The 19,666-nt window shown below is 39.1% G+C and overlaps 1 protein-coding gene across 1 annotated transcript in view; it reads right to left on the minus strand.

Annotated features, from left to right (window-relative positions):
- LOC148867106 (actin-related protein 2/3 complex subunit 1A-like) overlaps positions 1-19,666 on the minus strand; it is a 34,483-nt gene that overhangs the window by 11,462 nt on the left and 3,355 nt on the right. Inside the window, exons 3-5 of the mRNA XM_088979476.1 lie at positions 19,484-19,569; positions 12,635-12,711; positions 12,405-12,499 (exon numbers count right to left, since the gene is read on the minus strand). Coding sequence (XP_088835602.1) covers positions 12,405-12,499; positions 12,635-12,711; positions 19,484-19,569 — 258 coding nt within the window. The remainder of the gene's footprint in view (positions 1-12,404; positions 12,500-12,634; positions 12,712-19,483; positions 19,570-19,666) is intronic.

Here is a 19,666-nt window from a genome sequence, read left to right on the forward strand (position 1 = left end):
GTGCCTATCGCACCAATGACCTTTTCTTTCATTCTTCAGCCATTCAATGACAGTTAATGAGTCACCTACAGGTTGTGATAGATTAGAGCCTTCCTAACCTTCAGACCCGGCACTAGTGCCAACAAATCTACCTTGATTTACTATGTCCCATAGGACCTGAAAAGATTGCCAAAATTGTGCCTTCCTTATTTCTGAGCGAAGTCCCTATCTCCACCAAACAAGGGTTGCCCAGGATGCACTCATCAAAAGTATTTGGTGGTGGGGGAGACCGTGTGCAACTGTTAGAGATTTTGGCATGGATTAGTTAGCAATCTGCTGCCAGCCTCTAATTATATAATCAACATTATAAGGTTCAAAGAAAGCTTTAGTCTTAACCCAAAAGGCTACCTTAGCTGCTATGTTTTCAATCAAAGCTTCAACTGTATGGCTTTCTCATTCAAAGTTCTGGCATTCTCAAATCGCCCAAAGAATGGCAGCTCTAGTATATCTCCATAGCATCTTTCTCCTATTCTTTGGGGGAAAAAGTTGTTATCAAAGAAACTAACCAAATAAGTAGAAGGGGACCACATGCATCCAAAAAGAATAAAAAAAATGCTCCCAAATTCCAGAAGCGAAAGGGCAGAAGATTAGAAAGTAAAGAGAAGATTCATTGCTTGACCAAGGCAACAAACATGGGGTGACAAGCACCAATTAGGACTCCTTTTCTGCAGATCCTCAGAAAGTGTTGATCTTGTGATGAAAGACCTCCCAGCAAAAAGCTCTAGCTTTCAGTGGAGTGGGGCCTAGCCAAATAGCTTTAACCAGGAAGTCTATATTAGGACTTAGGCTTAGGAGAAGCAAAAGTTGGAAGAAAGAGGCACAAGAGAAGGTGCCAGGAGAGTGAATCCAAACAAACACCCTTTAGTGATTGGATTAGGTCCATTGCCTCAGAGGTTTCACATTCCCTAAGACCCCTCAATCCCAGGTCCCAAAGAGGTTTGGACAATGAGCCTGCCAGACAACAAAAAATAGATTTGTATTTTGTTTAAGGAAATAACAGAAAATGTGTGGGAAAACAGCTTTTTTTATAGTCATTGGAAAGTGAACCAGCTGGGAATTGAACTCGGGTATGTACCATGGCAGGGTACTATTCTACCACTAGACCACTGGTGTAGGACAAGGGATTTGATTAAAAATAGACAAGGCAAACAAATCTCCTATAAACTGAGGTGGCAAAAAGGAAAACAAAAAAAAAACAAAGAATTACAAATGCAAATATGGCTCCTGTGTCAGAATAATTTAAGGTCAATACAGTTCACATCTCACTCCTCTTCAAAGGCTGTCAACTAAGGATTAGAAATTTTCTACACCCAGCTAGATGAGACGATTAGCCTTGATGCCAGTTACCTCAATGTGTATCTAACAAGTCTCCTACTCAAAAATCACCCCCTCCAGGTCCATGTATGCATGTATGTGTGTGTATATAACTCATTTTAGATTCACTCTATTATAAAGTCTATAACAGAAAAGGCAAAAGATACTGATACCCCCATCCCCGAGTTTGAAACCTATTAGAGCCACAAGTTTTTTTGTACCCTTAATTGTTTCCAAAGGGGCAAAAACTCATACCATAAGAACAGTTTACTGCCTACAAAACACACTAACATGAGGTTCCTACATATTAGAAAACCACCACAGCACCATCTTCTGCTAAAGAGACAAATCCTCCTGATGGAACTGCCACAATCATTTCCACTGATGGCCTTTCATCAAATCCATCTTTTTAAAAGACCACAACTCAAAAGCTTTGTCCCAACATATCCACCTCCATTTAACGAGAAATTCTTATTTTCAAAACCTGCTTGCTAAAGAAATCCATTTGAATCTTCTAACTTCTTAGAAGTCTAGGCCATCATTCACTTTTCTCAAAAGCAATGTTCAGAGAACCGGGTTGGACATTGACCCAGAAAGGAAGGAGGTTCAGATGTCAGAGGTTCAACCTTGGTTAAACCATGATGATGTATATATATATAAAGAGAGAGAGAGAGAGAGAGAGGGAATAGCTCTCCATGGTTTCTGGAGTATTTATTGAACAAAATGCCCTATTTTTGAATTTAGTCCAACTCTACTTTGAGGGTAGAAACTGTAATTTGAATACAACTTAAATAGGTCAATCAATTATAACATAATTAAATACTAAAAATTTAAAAATATATAAAAATACAAAAAATAAAAAAATAGACACATATCTAATATATATTAGTCATATTAAACAAAAATAAGTGTAATAAATAATAATTATTTTTATTAATAATGTAAATAAAATACAAAATTTAAAATTGATCTAAAAATGAAACCATTTTCCTATCTAGATGGTGAGCCAATTGTCCAACCTTTTGGACCAAATGGATCAACTCATGATGTCATAATTAAATAATATATATTTAAAAAGTAGAAACATAAAAAGTACAAAAGAACTATAGAAATTTTGTAGAAAACATTTGAGCAAATCTCTAATATTATATATTCATCATATTAAACAAAAATAAGTGTGAAAAAATAAGATTTGTTTTTACTATAATGAAAATGGAATACAATAAACTTGACCCAAGAGCAAACCAATTTTTCTATCCATTCAAGCGGTGGGGCAATGGTTCAACCTTCTAGGTCAAATGGATATACCATGATGTCATAATTATAAAATAAAAATTATAAAATTAGATAGAAATACAAAACATCGTAAAATTAGAAATAAAATTTATTTTTAAGTATTCATCATATTAAGAGTATAAATGTAAAAAATAAAAATTATTTTTGTTAATGATGGAAACAAAATACAAAAATCAAGGAAAAAAGAGAGTTAATGTCTAACTTGTGACCCCACTAACTAGGTCAAGCTGTTCAATGGTTTAAATAGTTAGGTCCCATATTGTTGATTGAAGTAAATGGTGTTTTGAAAGCAAGCAATTTGATGATAAATGGATCCAAAATACTGATCTAATGGGTCAACTGGTTGACTAGTTAATTTGACCATGAGATAGAAAACACTAATAGTTTTTTTATAGATAGATAGAAAACACTAATAAAAGAACAATGTTCTAAAAATCAACAAAACCACATTCACTCATAGTCAAAAAGTGAAATTGTGATGTCATAAACAAATAATAAAAATAAAAATATAGAAAACATTATAAATTTACAAAAAAAAGTTAAAGCGTGTCTTGAATATTATATATTCATCATACTAAACAAAAATACTTCTAAAAATGTGAGAAGTATTATGATTAATGATGGAAATAGCTAAAATACAAAAAAGTAAAGAAAACAAATGTCACATCCATAGCCTGTTGACCTAGTCAAATAGGTCATATATTTCACCAATACACACCATTCTTTGAATACTTATCTCTATTACATGGATTCTGATACAAACATTAAAATTATTATTACTATTGTTGTTTTTTGTTATTGTGTTTTATTATAATACTGTTGGTTTTGTTATTGTAGAGAACACTGATGTGGGCCCCACGGCTGTGGTCCCCACTGTGTTTGTATGACAGCACATGTAACCTTTGTTAGTTATGTCAGTGTTAGTTGGTAGTTATCTTAGACAGCTTGTTATTTCAGTTTATTATTTGTTTTATTTGCCATGTAAGCATTAAGGGCAATTCTGCCCTTTCCTACATTTAGTGAACATAACCTATAAATATTAAGAGTAGCGGCGGCAGATTCATTCGATATGTCCCTCCTTTCAAAACCCTTGTGTACTTCTGCTTTCTTCTCCTTTCTTCTCCCTCTTTCCTCTACTTTTCTCAATCCAAAATCTTTTGGAATTCAAGACTGACTGTAGTCTTGATCGACTACTTGGTATCATAGCCTATCTAGGGTTTCTCATGTGAGTCTAGTCCAGCCGACCACATGAGAACTGTCTAGGGCTAGAAGCTTACAAAGGACTGTTCGTTGGCTGATTCTTGGAGGTTACCAGAAAAGTTTAGCAGCTGTCCGAAGACTTGTAGAGGCTTGGAGAGTGTTTTGGTAATCAGGAAGAATCAGAGAAGGTTAGGGTTCAGGCCACGATTGAAGGTAGCGATCAGAGTTTTCTGGGTAAGTCTTTATTTTTCCCTTGAGATTGCTGTCAGTCAAGATAGGTTGGACCTATCTAGGAGGAGCGGCCGAACTCTCCTATTTTTTCTCAGAGGTGATCAGTTTTTAGGGTTTGTCATTAACCCTATGGCTAGACTTGACTGTGAATTCTTTTGGAAGGTGCTGCTGAGCACTGTTTATGTTCTCACAAAGGTTTTCCTAACTCTACGATTAAAACCCTAATTCTGCTTCAGCATTACAGATTGCTTTCTAAGTGGTTTTCAGACCTGTTTTGGCTTCCGAACTTGTTTTGGGGAGTGAGAACTGTTATCGGACTGCTTATATTGTGATTGCCGATTGGTTTCAGATCAGATCTGAACTGATTTCATACAGATTTCTGATTGTGATCAGTTGTTTAAGTGTTGTTTTCTATTGCAGTAAACCTAATAGTTCTTAACTACTGATTCTTGACCAAGAATGGAGTTCAAAAATCAGGGAGAAGGTGTTTCGGGGAACAACAGCTCTGGTAGTATGTCTGAGACTGCGTTTCAGATTACAACTATGAGATTTGACGGATCCAATTACTCGAAATGGGCCCAATCAGCAGGATGGCTATTGGGGGAAGGGGAAAACTTAGCTACCTATTGGGAGATGTGAAAGAACCTTCCAAGGAAGACCCAATGTAATACCAAGTGGGTTCAGAAGAACTACTTGGTTATGACATGGCTGTGCAACTCTATGTAGCCACATATCAGTCGAAATTACTTGTGGGCAAAGACAACCAAGGAGATATGGAATGTCATGAAAGAGACCTACTCCCAACCCCTTAATGTTGCTAGAGCCTATGAACTGAAGTGTGAGGTGAATAACCTTTAACAAGGAGAGAAACCAATCTCTGTTTTTTTCTCTACCTTGAAATCTCTGTGGCATGAAATTGACCATTTGGAGACTCTTGAGTGGGAAAGTCCAAAAGATGCACATACCCATAGAAAGCAAGTCCAAACCAATAGGGTGTTTGAATTTCTAGCTGGCCTGAATTCAGATTATGACATTGTGAGACAATAGATACTGACAAGAGACAGTGTGACCCTATCTCAAGCCTACTCTCTGGTGCATAGTGAAGAGACCAGGAGAAAGGTTATGATGCAACATCAGCCCTTCCCCCCAGCCCTGGCAACAGTTAAACCTAAGTCTGGGGGTGATACAGAAAGGGACATGAAGAAAAGATAAACGGGACCTAGTCTGTTAACATTGCAAGAAACCCAAGCATTCGAAAGATACATGTTGGAAGCTGCATCCTCATTTAGTCCCAGCAAAACTGAGGAATAAAAGGGGTAATGCTCATATGGCTGTGAATACTGATTATGCATCCTCGTCAGGCACAAAAGGCACGCCCCTAGATACCTTAGCTGCTGTTCGGGCTGCCCTAATACAGTTGGAAAAGGAGGTTGGGAATTCAGCTCAATCATCTCAGTCACCATCAGCCCCTGCCACATCAGCATTTGCTCATTCAGGTACTCAGGCCTCAGCTTACCATGCTTCAACTCCAGGTAACACTGAACATTGATGGGTAATAGACTCAGGTGCATCTGACCATATGACTAGCTTGCCATCACTGTTCACTACTTATCACTTGTCTTCTGGTAGAGATAAAGTATCCATTGCTGATGGCTCTCTTGTTCCCATTTCTGGCAAGGGTGACATCAAGTTATCTAATACTATCTCCTTATCCTCGGTCTTGCATGTTCCTAAACTTGATACTAATTTGCTTTCAGTTAGTAGTATTACAAAACATCAGAACTGTTCAGTAACCTTTTTCCCTGACCGATGTGTTTTTCAGGACTTGGAGACGAGGAAGGTGATTGGGACTGGCCGTGAGACGAATGGGATCTATCTGCTTGGAGAGAGTTCTCATTGGAAAGAGCTTGTGGATAAGAAGTCTTTTGTTTCTCAGTTTGTGAGTCCGGTTATGCTCTGGCATAATCGATTAGGTCATTTATCTTTTCGGTCTTTGAAGAGTTTGTTTCCTACTTTATTTGAGTCTGTTGAGATGTCAAATTTGATATGTGAGAGTTGTGAGCTTGCCAAACATTGTAGAACATCTTATTCCTTGAGTAATAAAAGAAGTAGTAACTCTTTTGATATTGTGCATACTAATGTTTGGGGGCCGTATCACATCCCTTCTATGGGTGGGTACAGATATTTTCTGTTGTTTGTTGATGACTATACCCGGTTTTCTTGGGTCTACCTTATGCGTTCTCGAGATGAGTTTCCCGCTCTAACCCAAAACTTTCAACAGATGATTTTAACCCAGTTTGGGGTCAAAATCAAAGTTTTCCGATTTGATAATGCAAAAGAATACTTTGCCAAGCCACTAGCCTCTTATCTACTCGATAATGGGGTTATACACTAGAGCACTTGTCCTCGTACACCACAACAGAATGGGGTTGCCGAGAGGAAGAATAGGCACATTTTGGAGGTGGCTAGAAGCATTATGTTTACCTCCAATGTGCCTATCCGTTTCTGGGGTGATGCTATCCTCACGGCCGTGTATCTCATTAATCGGGTTCCTTCACGGGTTCTTGATATGAAGCCTCCGTTTACCTTTCTATACCTAGACGAGGAGTTGTTTACTGTTCCTCTTAAAACCTTTGGTTGTACTTGTTTTGTTCAGCTTCTTGGACCTCATCATTCCAAATTTGACCCCAAGGCCTCCAAATGCATTTTTCTCAGTTATGCACAAACTCAAAAGGGTTATTGCTGCTATGATCCTGTTTCAAGGAGAAGATTTGTCTCGATGGATGTCACCTTCTTTGAGGAGGCACCCTATTATCCTAGGGTTTCTCCTCAGGGGGAGAGTAGTGAGAATTTGGGTCTTTTTCCTCAGGGGGAGCATAGTGAGAGTGGGGTTAACTCATCTGAGGTTGTTCCTTTACCCATTCCATTGAGTGATGAAGGCTGTAATGGTGAGGGTTGTCAGAGGGATCAGGAGTTGAAAGTCTATCACAGGCAATGCAGGCAGGTTGATCTCGGTCATCAACAGTCCAGGCCAGCCCCAGTTCCTTCTGCGGATCCAGATCCAGGTACTATAGTCCCAAGGTCCACTGAGATACCTTCCACTGTTGCTACTTCCCCTCCTTCTGATGACCTTGACCTCCCTATTGCGGTCCGTAAAGGGAAACGGTGTTGCACCACATCCACAGCTCACTGTATTTCCCAGTTTCTATCCTATGATCGCCTGTCTCCCTCTTACAGGTCCTTTCTCACTTCCATTGCTGATATTCCTATCCCCAGAACAGTGCAAGAAGCCTTATCAGTTCCAGAGTGGAAAGATGCAATGAAAGTTGAAATGGATGCCCTTTTGAAAAATAATACTTGGGAGCTAGTTGACCTACCCAAAGGAAAGAAACCAGTTAGATGTAGATGGGTATTTACTGTGAAACATAATGCTGATGACTCCATTGAAAGGTACAAAGCCCGGTTGGTTGCAAAAGGGTTTACTTAGACTTATGGTATAGACTACTTGGAGACTTTTGCCCTAGTAGCCAAGATGACCACTATTTGAGTTCTATTAGCCCTTGCAGCAAGTTACTCTTGGCCCTTGTTCCAAATGGACGTTAAAAATGCCTTTCGGAATGGAGACTTACAGGAAGAGGTCTACATGCAGTTGCCCCCTGGATTCCATGATACAGAGACAGGTAAGAAGGTTTGCCGATTGAATAAGGCATTGTATGGATTAAAGCAGTCCCCTAGAGCTTGGTTTGATAGATTCAGACTAGCCCTTGGAAAATTCGGTTATGTACAGGCCCAATCAGATCATACAGTGTTCGTTAAAAGAGTGAACTCTTCTTTGACCTTGCTTGCTGTATATGTGGATGATATTGTAATGACAGGGAATGATAATAGTGAGATTGAGTCCCTCAAACAGCTCCTTCATCAAGAGTTTGAAGCGAAAGATCTTGGTGCACTGCGATATTTTTTGGGTATTGAGGTTGCTAGATCTAAACAGGGGATCTTTATCTCTCAAAGGAAATATGTTCTAGATCTGTTGGCGGAAACTGGAAAGTTAGGTGTCAAGCCTGTCGATACACCCATTGAACAGAATCACAAGATCAGTGCAGAGGGTGGAGAGCCTCTTGAAGACAAAGTTATGTTCCAACGGTTGGTTGGAAAGCTTCTATATCTTTGCCTCACACAGCCAAATATCAGTTATGCAGTCAGTGTTGTCAGCCAATACATGCATTCCCCTAGAACTACTCATCTTCTTGCAGCTGAGAGAATATTAGCATACTTGAAGAGATGCCCATGTAGAGGTATACTGTTCAAGAACAATAATCACATGAAGGTGGAGGTCTATACAGATGTTGATTGGGTTGGGAATGCTGATGACAGGAGGTCTACCTTTGGATATTGTGCCGTTGTAGGAGGTAACCTTGTCTCTTGGAGGAGTAAGAAACAAAGTGTTGTTTCCCACTCTAGTGTCGAAGCTGAATACAGGTCAATGGCTAACGGAGTGGCTGAAATCCTATGGCTGAAATCACTACTTGAAGAGTTGGGTATTGATTATGAGAAGCCCTTGATGTTGTATTGTGATAATCAGGCAGCTCTGGTGCAGCATGACAGAACTAAGCATATCGAAGTTGATTGACATTTTGTCAGAGAAAGGGTCTCATCACAAGAAGTGTCTCCCGTATATCACCTCCAACATGTAGCTCGCAGATCTTCTCACCAAGGTTGTTCCAAGGAAGAAGTTAGAGGCAGACCTATTCAAGTTGGGAATGACAAATATCTATTCCCAACTTGAGGGGGAGTGTAGAGAACACTGATGTGGGCCCCACGGATGTGGTCCCACTGTGTTTGTATGACAGCACATGTAACCTTTGTTAGTTATGTCAGTGTTAGTTGGTAGTTATCTTAGACAGTTTGTTATTTCAGTTTATTATTTGTTTTATTTGCCATGTAAGCATTAAGGGCAATTCTACCCTTTCCTACATTTAGTGAACATAACCTATAAATATTAAGAGAGTGGCGGCAGCAGATTCATTCGATCTGTCCCTCCTTTCAAAACCTTTGTGTACTTCTGCTTTCTTCTCCCTCTTTCTTCTACTTTTCTCAATCTGAAATCTTTTGGAATTCAAGACTGACTGTAGTCTTGATCGACTACTATTATCTATGTTATTGTGTTTTTATAAAAGTATAAAAGTATTTTATAAGCTAATGGAGAAAGTTGTTACCACTTACTAATCCCCTGCCCTTTTGTTGTAGCTCTTTAGAAAAAGTTTTTTGGTCTTTTTGGTGGCAGGTGGACTGAGCCTCTGCAAATTGGTAGTCTATTTGACCCTACACCCTTTAGGTGGCCTAAGAGGTAAGGTCATGTGGAAATGTGCCAGGGGCTGAGGGTGACTCTAGTGTGGACAGTTTGGGAGGAAAGAAATGCTAGAATCTTCAAGGACAAGGAGGGAGATGAGGTTGTTGTTTAGGAGTGTATGCTTAACAGGGCCATAAATTGGGTTAAAGTCTCAGACTTGTTTTACAATTTTGCTTTGATGACTTATGGCAGAATTAGGAAATGGTTGCAAAAGCTTATACTATCAAAGCATGTGGTAGTTTGGAGGCCCCCTGAAGAAGGTTTTATCAAGTTGAATTTCGATGGTTGCAACCTAGGCAATACGAGGTCCTTTGGTATTGGAGGAGTATTCAAAAATGCAAGTCAGATTATTACTTTATTATCTGGTGCCATTGGAGTTGGGGATGTTGTTTAACACAGAAGCCCATGCAATCTTACAGGGAGTGGAGCTTGGTAGAGAGCTGAGCTTTGATAGAATACTAATTTAAGGTGACTCTGAACTGGTAATTGGGTGGCTAAGGGAACCGGAGAAAGTGGCTTGGTCCTTTAGGGGGCTCTGTGAAGATTCAAGTGGCTAACCACAAGCATGGTAGTGAGGTTTCAATGGGAAAGAAAATTGGCAAATGGGGTGGCAGATTGTTTAGCTAAGCAAGGGGTGCACATGAATTCAAATGTGTATCTTTCTTATTGTCTCTTTTAACTTAATAAAAATTCTATTACTTATGAGGTATATAAGGAATTTGGAATTGGTAATACAACTCTTTGAACAAAAGTCAAATTTGACGGTGAACTTTGAGAAAAGTTGTGTAGTTGGTGTGAATATGGAAGAAGGTGAGGTCAGGGACACTGCAGAAGTGCTTGGGCGTGAAGTCTTTGAGTGGCCTTTGAATTATTTGGGGTTACCGTTGGGCGACAGCCCAAAGAGAGAGAGCTTCTGGAATCCGGTGGTGGAAAGTTTTGAAAAGAAACTTGTCTCTTGGAAAAGGAATTACCTTTCTATGGGTGGGAGGATAACACTGATTAAGGCTACTCTAGCAAATTTACCTATTTATTTCCTTTCAGTGTTCAAGATCCCGGTAAATGTTGCCAATAGACTAGAAAAGATGATGAGAGACTTCCTTTGGTAGCCGGGAGAGGAGAAAAGGGATCATAGAGTAGCCTAGGAGGTGGTGACTAGGAGTTAAAATAGTGGTGGTTTGGGACTCGAAAACATTAGAAATAGGAATTTGGCTCTTCTGGTGAAATGGTTGTGGAGATTCCCACTAGAGAAGGAGAAGTTATGGGCCAAGATAGTGGTCAACATACACAGGATGGAGCTAAATGGATGGGATGCTAGAATCCAAGCTAGGACTACATGTGTTTCACCTTGAAAAGCCATTCATGAATTGTTACCAGTTTTCTCCCCTTTTATCAGGTATGACTTGAACTTAGGTAGTGCTATAAAATTATGGGAACAAACTTGGGTGGGGGATGCTCCTTTAAAGGACCAGTTTCCTTCTTTGTATGCACTCTCTAACCTTAAAAATGAGCCAATTTCATCCTTCATATCCCCCTCCTCTTCCACTTCTGGGTTTGGGTGGAATTTGGGCTTGAGAAGGGTTGTGAGAGACTCAGACCTTGATAGTGTCTTGAGTCTTCTTCAACTTCTTGACAATGTTTTCTTAGACCCTGCTAAGGTGGATTCTACAATTTGGACTCCTACCCCCATTGGTTCTTTCTCCTGTGCCTCTTTTCTCAAAATCTTAAGCCAGTCCACCAGTCCTGTAACCATCCCTTTTCCTGTTCATGAGGTTTGGTGTAAACCAATCCCTCCTAGGGTTGGTAGTTTTTGCTAGGAAGCCTTTCTGGAAAGATTCAACACTGGTGATATGCTCCAAAAGAAGAAACCCAATACTTGCTTGTCCCCTCACTGGTGTGTTCTCTGTAAAGCTGATAGGGAGACCGGTTTTCACCTACTAGTGTCTTGCCAATATGCAAAGTCTATTTGGGAGTGGGCTCTTTCCCTATTTGGGAGTAGCTAGAACCCTCCATCAAACATGCAAAATCTGTTTTCTCCTTTTTTCAAGTGGCACATGAAAAGGGGCAAGATTATGTGGAGAGGACTAAGGGCTGTGATTTGTTGGTCCTTATGGGAAGAAAGAAATGCTAGGATTTTCTCGGAAGTAGAGAAAAGCACCGAGGAGTTGAGGGCTTTGATCCTTGTAAGGGTAGTACAGTGGATGAAATCATTAGAGTTATTCACAGATTATACAGTGGATGACATGTTGAGGAATTGGGGTGAGATTGCTAGCAGCACCCAGACCAAAACAGTGATGAATGTATCTTGGACTCCCCCCCCTGCAGATTTCATAAAACTAAACTTTGATGGGAGCTGCAGAGGGAATCCTGGACAATCATGGGTTGGGGGTGTCTTCAGGGATGAGAATGGGGTTGTTTCTGCCATGTTCTCAGGCCCGATTGGAGTGGGTGACTCTCTCCGAGCCGAGATCCATGCAGTTATGGAAGGAATTCAGAAAGCCAAGGAGATGAATATCAGAAAACTTGTAATTGAAGGGGACTCAGAGGTGGTGATTGGATGGCTAAATAAAGACTACAGTGGCTTATGGAATTACAGTAATATGAGGAGGAAATTTAAATGGCTGGCTCAGGAAATGGAGGTTAAGATTAGTTGGGTTAAAATATCAGCTAATTCTTTTGTTGATGGGTTAACTAAACAAGGGGTGGAGAGGGAGTCAATGTTCTGGGCACAGTTGTAATTATTTTTCTGTTTTTCCTCATCTTTCTCTCTTTCTTTTTCCTTCTTTTGGGGCTCATGGTATAGCTGGAAGATAAGAAAATTTGTCTTCCTCTTTGTAATTATCATTGAAAAGTTTTAATGAATTTAATGAAGTGTGTTATTGATTAAAAAAAAAAAAGTCTATTACTTATAAAAAAATTAAAAAACGAGACAAGCATTCAAATGGAAACTCAGTTTGCAAATAAGATGTTTCCATACCTTTTGGACTCCACTGAACACACAAAGCAGCACGGTTTAGCCTAAGAATAACAAGAGTTGGCACCCATTCAGATGCGTCTTGATTCCAAACATATCTGTAAAGAAAATTATAAATTAGAAAAACAAAAACAAAAGAAAGGCTGGACTTTGAAACCAATATCCTCATGGTTTAAAGCATTCATCTCGAGCGAGAACCTTAAAAAGTATCTAGACAAATAACAAATACTCACGAGTTTCGATCATGTGATACTGTAACTATCCTGTTTGACATTGAACTCCAATCTATCCCAGAAATAATTTGATCATGCTGTGAGAAAATTGATATAAATAAGCTAAGGTATTGATAGTTCAAATGTTTCTTCAAAATTTAGTGATAACTAAAATAGGCATGAAAGCAACTCGTCACCAATACTGAATTGAGACTAAAATGGAAAAAGATGCATTTGTTATGCATATACTTATATTCACTGTGATATCATGCATATACTTTATGAAAGCAAACATTTATCTTAAAATGATTGGAGATGTCACATAGATACAGTGATGGTATAGGGAACTGTGAAATGTCAAAATTTTTACAAAAAAAAAAATAAGATAGACACAGGAGATCTGTTATTTGTCCTTTTTTTTCACTTTTTTCCCCATACATCTAGATAAAATTCATGAGCAATGATTGCAGAATCACAGAATTCTAACATGCAAATAGCAATAAGGTCTTAGAAAAGCCAAATCTTCTATACAGAGACCGAAAACTATAATTCATATTCATCATCATCCAAGCCTTATCCCAACTATATGGGGTCAGCTACACGAATCCTGTTTTGCCATTCCGTTCTGTTTAATGTCATATCCATTGTTAAATTATTAGCACTTAAATCATTTCTTACTACTTTGACCCATGCCCTTTTTCTATCCCTAACCCTTCTAGCTCCTTCAACTTGCAACAGATCATTTCTTCATATGGGTGCTATCAAAGGTCTTCTATGCTCATGAACAAACCATCTTAGCCTCCTCAAAAATAATGAAATTTCTAATGTAATGTATGCCAATAATCAAGATCAGATTAATAGTAGTTTTTTATGACATCAAACCCATATTAGTAAATAATGTTATTCACATTCCTCTAATGCAATGGACATTTTTCAATAATCTTACATACAGGATAAGTAACCAGGGAGATGAAATATCATTGTTACTAATACTGATAAAAAATGTCATTCTTACTAACAAGAAAGAACCAATAATTACAGACATAATTCATAATCCCATTCTCAAACATAATCAAATTTCTAATGTGATGCATACTAGAAGGTCTAGCACTCATCACAGCAGTAAAGAGCTTAATATATCTAAGCAGAAGTAACAAAATTCGCCAATATATTATTCCACTTTTGCAACAAAAGAAAAGCCTTGAAGAAACCACCAATTATAACCAGACCAGATGATTATCCATCACAATAATTTCAGAATTCATGTTACCATGAAGCTAAACTTTGGTAGATGATCTGTTGGAAACCAGGGCCCTTCAGGTTTGAGTCATACTTTTAGGAGAATCAAAGGAGGGCTATCCTTGTCTATTCTGGAGATATCAGACATGGAGACTCTATCAGTGCCAAGATCTCAAAACAAGGGGAAGGTTTAAGGTTGATGTTTGCTTGGGTTATGATTAAGTTGGCGTGGAAGGAGAGTTGAAGTTAGGATATCCAGGCATTCTGAAAGTTGTTGCTCTCTTCAATATTTGATTGGAGAAGCTAGATCTTTGGCCTCTAGGGTGAACATCTCATTCAGTTTGAGGACCACGAAAATAAATTAGTAGAGCTATTTCTTGCAATTGACAAAAGAAATAGTGGAGGGGTGAAGAAGATTTGAATGCTTTGTTAAAAAGGGGTGGAAGATGGCAAAGGAACAGAATAGGTTAAGATGGTCACTTAACAAGAAGGGGGCAGTTGTGGAGCTCTTAGGGAAGGGGGAAGATTTGCGGGGAATAGCAGCAGAAATTGGGGAGGGAGGGGAAGAGAGAGGGGTTACACCAACTCCTTCCCTTTGGTGGGGTAATTCTCCTTTATCAGATATAAGGTGGGAAAGGGCGATAGAATTAAGTTTTGGACTGACCTTTGGTGGGGTAATTCTACCTTAGCCAACTCCTTCCCTTGCATATTCAGCCTTACCTTAAACCAAGAAGCTTCCATATCCCAGGTTTTACTCCCCCCCCCCCCCCTATTTCAATTGAAATCTAACCCTTAGGAGATCTCTAAGGGACCTGGAACTTGGTGAAATCACTAGCTTCTTGCACACCCTGAGAGACCCATCAGGTAAGTTTTCAACCAAATCTTGCTTCAAGGCTTTAGTTAGGGAAGAACAAATTACTGATCAGTACCCCTACAAGAGAATTTGGTGTGCTCATATCCCTTCCAGGGTCTGTTTTTTTGTGTGGGAAGCCAGCTTAAAGATAATCAACACTTATCACCTCCTTCAGAAAAAGAACCATGGAAGGTCTTATCTATCTCCTCATGTTTGTTGTTTCTGCCTTAAAGCTGGGGAATCTACCAACCACATCCTGCTTCACTGTGAAGAAACTAGAAAATTTTGGAACTTTTTTCTATCAAGTATCATTATTTGAATACAGCTGGGTTTTCCCAGAAAATGTGGTTGAATGCTTAAGGTAATGGTCAGGAAGAGGATTAAGCAAAAGAGGGAAAACTTTATGGCAATCTGCTGCACATGCTATTTTCTGGAGCATTTGGGAAGAGAGAAACAACTGGGTGTTTACCAATAGAACAAAAAACTTTGAGGAGTTGATTTCTCTAATATGTTACAGATGCTTCTTGTGGACTTCCAGTTCAATTTACTTCAGAGGTGTCACTTTTGATGACCTCCAAAGAAATGCCGTAAATTTTCTTCACTCTAATCAAATACAACTTATCACTTCCCGCAGTTTCAGATCTGATGTGGAAGGGGAGACGACCTTGTACTTTGATGGGAGTGCCTTTGGAAACCCAGGTGTAGCGGGCATTGGAGGTGTAATTCAAAATAGAAATGGCATTATCAGTTGGGCTTTTAGTGGGCCGATTGGGATAACCTCCTCAACAAAGGCCAAAGTCATGGCAGCTCTAACCGGCATCAGGATTGCAAAAGACATGGGCTTACTAAATCTTACCATTAAAGGAGATTCAGCCAACACCACTAATTGGCTTTTTAATCCTGACAGTGGGCCTTGGGCCTTAGCTCACTACTTGGCTGAAGCGAGACTGTGAGAGACATCCTCTCTTCTTTAAATGCTGCCATCTGGATTCTGAGGGAGCTAAACTCTGAAGCTAACAGTCTAGCTAAATCTGGTGCTCACAGGGATTACCTATTTAGTGATAGTTCTCTGCCTATGTAACTTTCTGAGTGCTTAATTGTTGTTTGCATCTCCTCATGTACCTCTTTTTTATCGAAAAAGTTAACCTTCTCTCTCAAAAAAAAAAAAAGAGGGGTTACACCAGTTAATGAAGTTCAAAGTCCTTACAGGAATGTTCAGGGTCTGGGGGCCCCAAGGAAGCGTGCAGTGGTGACGGATGCTTTAAAGAGGTGTAATCCCAGTTTTATATTGTTTCAGGAAACTGAGAAAGAATTCTGGGGATCAAGCTTCGTAAATCTATCTTTGGGGCAATTACCCAATGCTAGTCCTGACTAGTTGGGGTCTTGGGAGGGGCCAGCTGAATATGAACCTAATTTCCAGCACCTTTTGTTAGAAAACCCCAACTGGGTAGGACCCAGATTGTAGTACATCATAGTGGCCACGATCCATATTGAGAAGTCCTAATCCCAACCACCTTAGGAAGAGTTCATATGGTAGGCGGTTGAGACTAGAACTCTCCCACTTAGAAGCTCCATGATTTTAGGGGTTTTGAATTGGCAAATTTAAATTTAAAACCAACCCCTATTCGGTTGAGATCATGGGGCAGTTAAGAGAGAGAAAATAGGGGATTAAATCCCATCTATTTTAGGTAGTTCCTTTATAGGAGGAAACCACCCATGACAAAACTTTATGAAGGCCCTTTTCTCCCAGTCGTGACTACCATTCTCTCATCATCCATCATAGCTCCAAAACTCATGTTCCTATCAACAAAAAATGTTGAGACTGAGGGAGAAATCAAGCCAACACTCATCAATCTAAGAACAGCAAGGAGACTCTTTCACATTACTGGCATTTGTTGGGAGAGGAACCGGATCACTAGAGGAGTTTAACAGTGGCAATGGAGTCTGGAGGTAATGTTTTATTATTTAATACTGTTTTTGTTTAGATCATGGTTTACACTGAGAAAGAAGACCTGATCAATTCAGGTCTACAATGGTTGATGTTTTCTTCCTAGAAGAGAGAGAGGAGAGAGAGAGGGGAGGAGAGAAGAGAAGAGGAGATAATGTTTTATTATTTAATACTGTTTTTGTTTAGATCCTTGTCATCAACTTTCTTGAAGTCACTCTTCTTTCCCATATTGTTACCACTCATTGCAGCTAATTCCACATGTTGCCCCCTCGGTTTTAACCATCACACTCTACCTACTTTCCTCAGACTGAACAAGGGCATACACCTCTTGAATTGAAGGTAACTCTTTTTTTCCTAAAATCTGAACTCTAAGAGGTTCATATACGGGATTTAGTCCCAATAAGAAGGAAAAAGCCCACTGCTGAGAAACCAGCTCCTTATAGGCTTTAGCATCGTTATCACATTTCCATTCTATAGCCTGATAGTGGTCCAACTCCTTCCATATTGAAGTAAGGGTTGAATAATAGGTGGACAAACTACAGTTCCCCTGTTTACAGGTTGAAGATTTAGCTTGTAACTGGTAAATCTTGGCATAGTACCTTTGCTCAAAATAGGTGGTTTTGGCCTGTTCCCACATTTCACTAGAAGTTTCTGCCAACATAAAGTTCTTCACATCAGGTTCCATAGCTGCAAGAAGCCAGGAAATCACCATACTGTTATCTTGGTCCCACCTATCATGTTTAGTTGTCCCATTCTTGGGTTCTTTCACTCTTCCATTTATGTAACCAGCTTTTTCCCTTGTTACATAAAGTTTTACACATTTAGCCCACTCCAAGTAGCTCAGGCCATTTAAAGGGGTAATTGGCATAAGAAACATCATATTTTCAACTCCTATACCAGCTCTACTATGGGTTGATGTAACTCTAGATGAGGCAGAATCATCATTCACCATTGAGAGAAACAAAATCTACAAGACAAAACCCGAACCACAAGTGCACAAGACCAGTCCCCACTCAACTACCACCTCTCAGTCACAATTAGGGAACTAAACACCAAAAATTCTGCTTTTGAAATAACGAACACACTGCTGAAATCCACTGGCAGCAACTAAACAGTCCAGAAATAAAGAAAAACACTGCTGAAATCCACTAGCAGCAATTAAACAGTCTAGAAACAGTCCAGAAATTTAAATTTTAGTCACCATTGGACTACACACTACACATGCCAAATCACAGCACACACCTGTGACAAAGGGGATCACACACCCCTGTATAGCACCTGTACGATGGTGCAAATCCAAAGGACAAGTCTTCACAACATCGACCAAAGGAAAAAGAGCCTTCACAACATCGGCCCCTCCCACTAGGACTACCTTGGTTCTACGACCAAGAACCCAGAAAAAAACAACAGGTGGTTCTGACCAATCCGATTAGGGTTTCTTGCCTTCAATGTCCAAGAAATCAGAAAACTAGGTGGAATGAATGTGATTCAAAGGAGAAAGAAGACTCCTACCACCCAGAATTGTGCTCTGATACCATGTTTTCTTTCTAGAAGAGAGAAAGGAGAGAGGGGAGGAGAGAAGAGAAGAGAAAAGAGAAGAGGAAGAACAGTGTTTGAGAGTCAAAAGGTTGGGCTGGTGGTGCCGCTTCTTATTTATAATAACATGAAGTAAATAAAGGAAAAGAAAATTACAATCATACCCCTGGCGGCACACCCTAATAACAAAATAATTAAACAAAGAAAAGAACATGCTGACAACACTCTAGACTAACGGAACTCTAGCAGCAGAAATAAAAAAAGAACTCCAATAACAATTGATATTTTATTTTATTTTGTTATTGGTTCAGTTTCTCAGTGAGCCATATGGCCAACCTTCATCCTTTGCATGAAGTGGCCACTAACACAATCAAACCACCTGCATTCTTATACTTGTCAGCCCAAGATTTTACCATTAAACCAAGTAATGGCCTCTTTACCTACCATCATCTCAAGAACTCAAAAAAATATCCCAATGCATCAGAAAAAGACTAAACCATGTCATTCATCTTCTAATGCTCAATTCCAGTAAAAAGAAAAAGGAAAAAAAAAATTGGAATGAAGAAGAAGAGAAAAATGGAAAATTTTTCTTCTGTATTCTTCACATGCCTTTTTTCCATTTCTTATTCTAAACAGTCATATTCATCAAATTCAGAAAATATCCAGTTGCTCAGTGGATCCTAAAAAAATGGTCATCATTCTTTTACCAATTTGTTTGAGTTCTAATTCTATCTTTGAGTTATGATCAGCCTCAAACACTTGATCCATTTCTAACTTTGGTTTGTTTTCCAAATAGATCATTTCCATTGAAGTGTTATCTGCTTTTCTCCATAGCACCATCCTCCATACCACCTAAAGCAGTTACACCCAAAGTGGAGACTTGAGTTCTGTCACTCCATTTGAGTGAAAGCATGAAACCTCACAAATGACCAAAGAACCTTCCAATAAGCCCCCATCTCTCACCTGCTACTAGACAAACCATTTTTAATAGGTGCCAACTTGAGCCATGATAAGAATGCTCATTGACACATAGAATTCAATCTATTTAACTTCCTGAATGAACCATTCTGCAAAAATCTGGATCAACTTGACTTTTCAAGATTTTAAACTATAGTTGATGCTGAAACATAGATAGCCATAGATGTTCATGAAGAATGCCAGTATAAAAGGAAGCCAAATTTTTAATACTAATTCCACAACTCAAAGTGAAGAGAAAACAAAATTAGATTCAAGGTCAGTTTTACTGAAAGTCAAATCTACCTATATCACCAGCACAAACATTTGAGTGACATACCTTTTGAAGAACATGTATTTTTTCCCACTTGTCAAGTGAATATCTATAGATGTGAACTTCATTATTGTTGGGACAAAGTGCAACCACTACAAAGGAAATGCCAATCCATTATAAACTTCGTAAAAACTATGATGGACAAAAATGTTAAGAGGAACCTACAATGAGTCATCTTTTATTTATGAA

Source organism: Nelumbo lutea, chromosome 3 (assembly GCF_056320005.1).
Source record: "Nelumbo lutea isolate HS-2025 chromosome 3, American lotus-T2T, whole genome shotgun sequence".
Lineage (NCBI taxonomy): Eukaryota > Viridiplantae > Streptophyta > Magnoliopsida > Proteales > Nelumbonaceae > Nelumbo > Nelumbo lutea.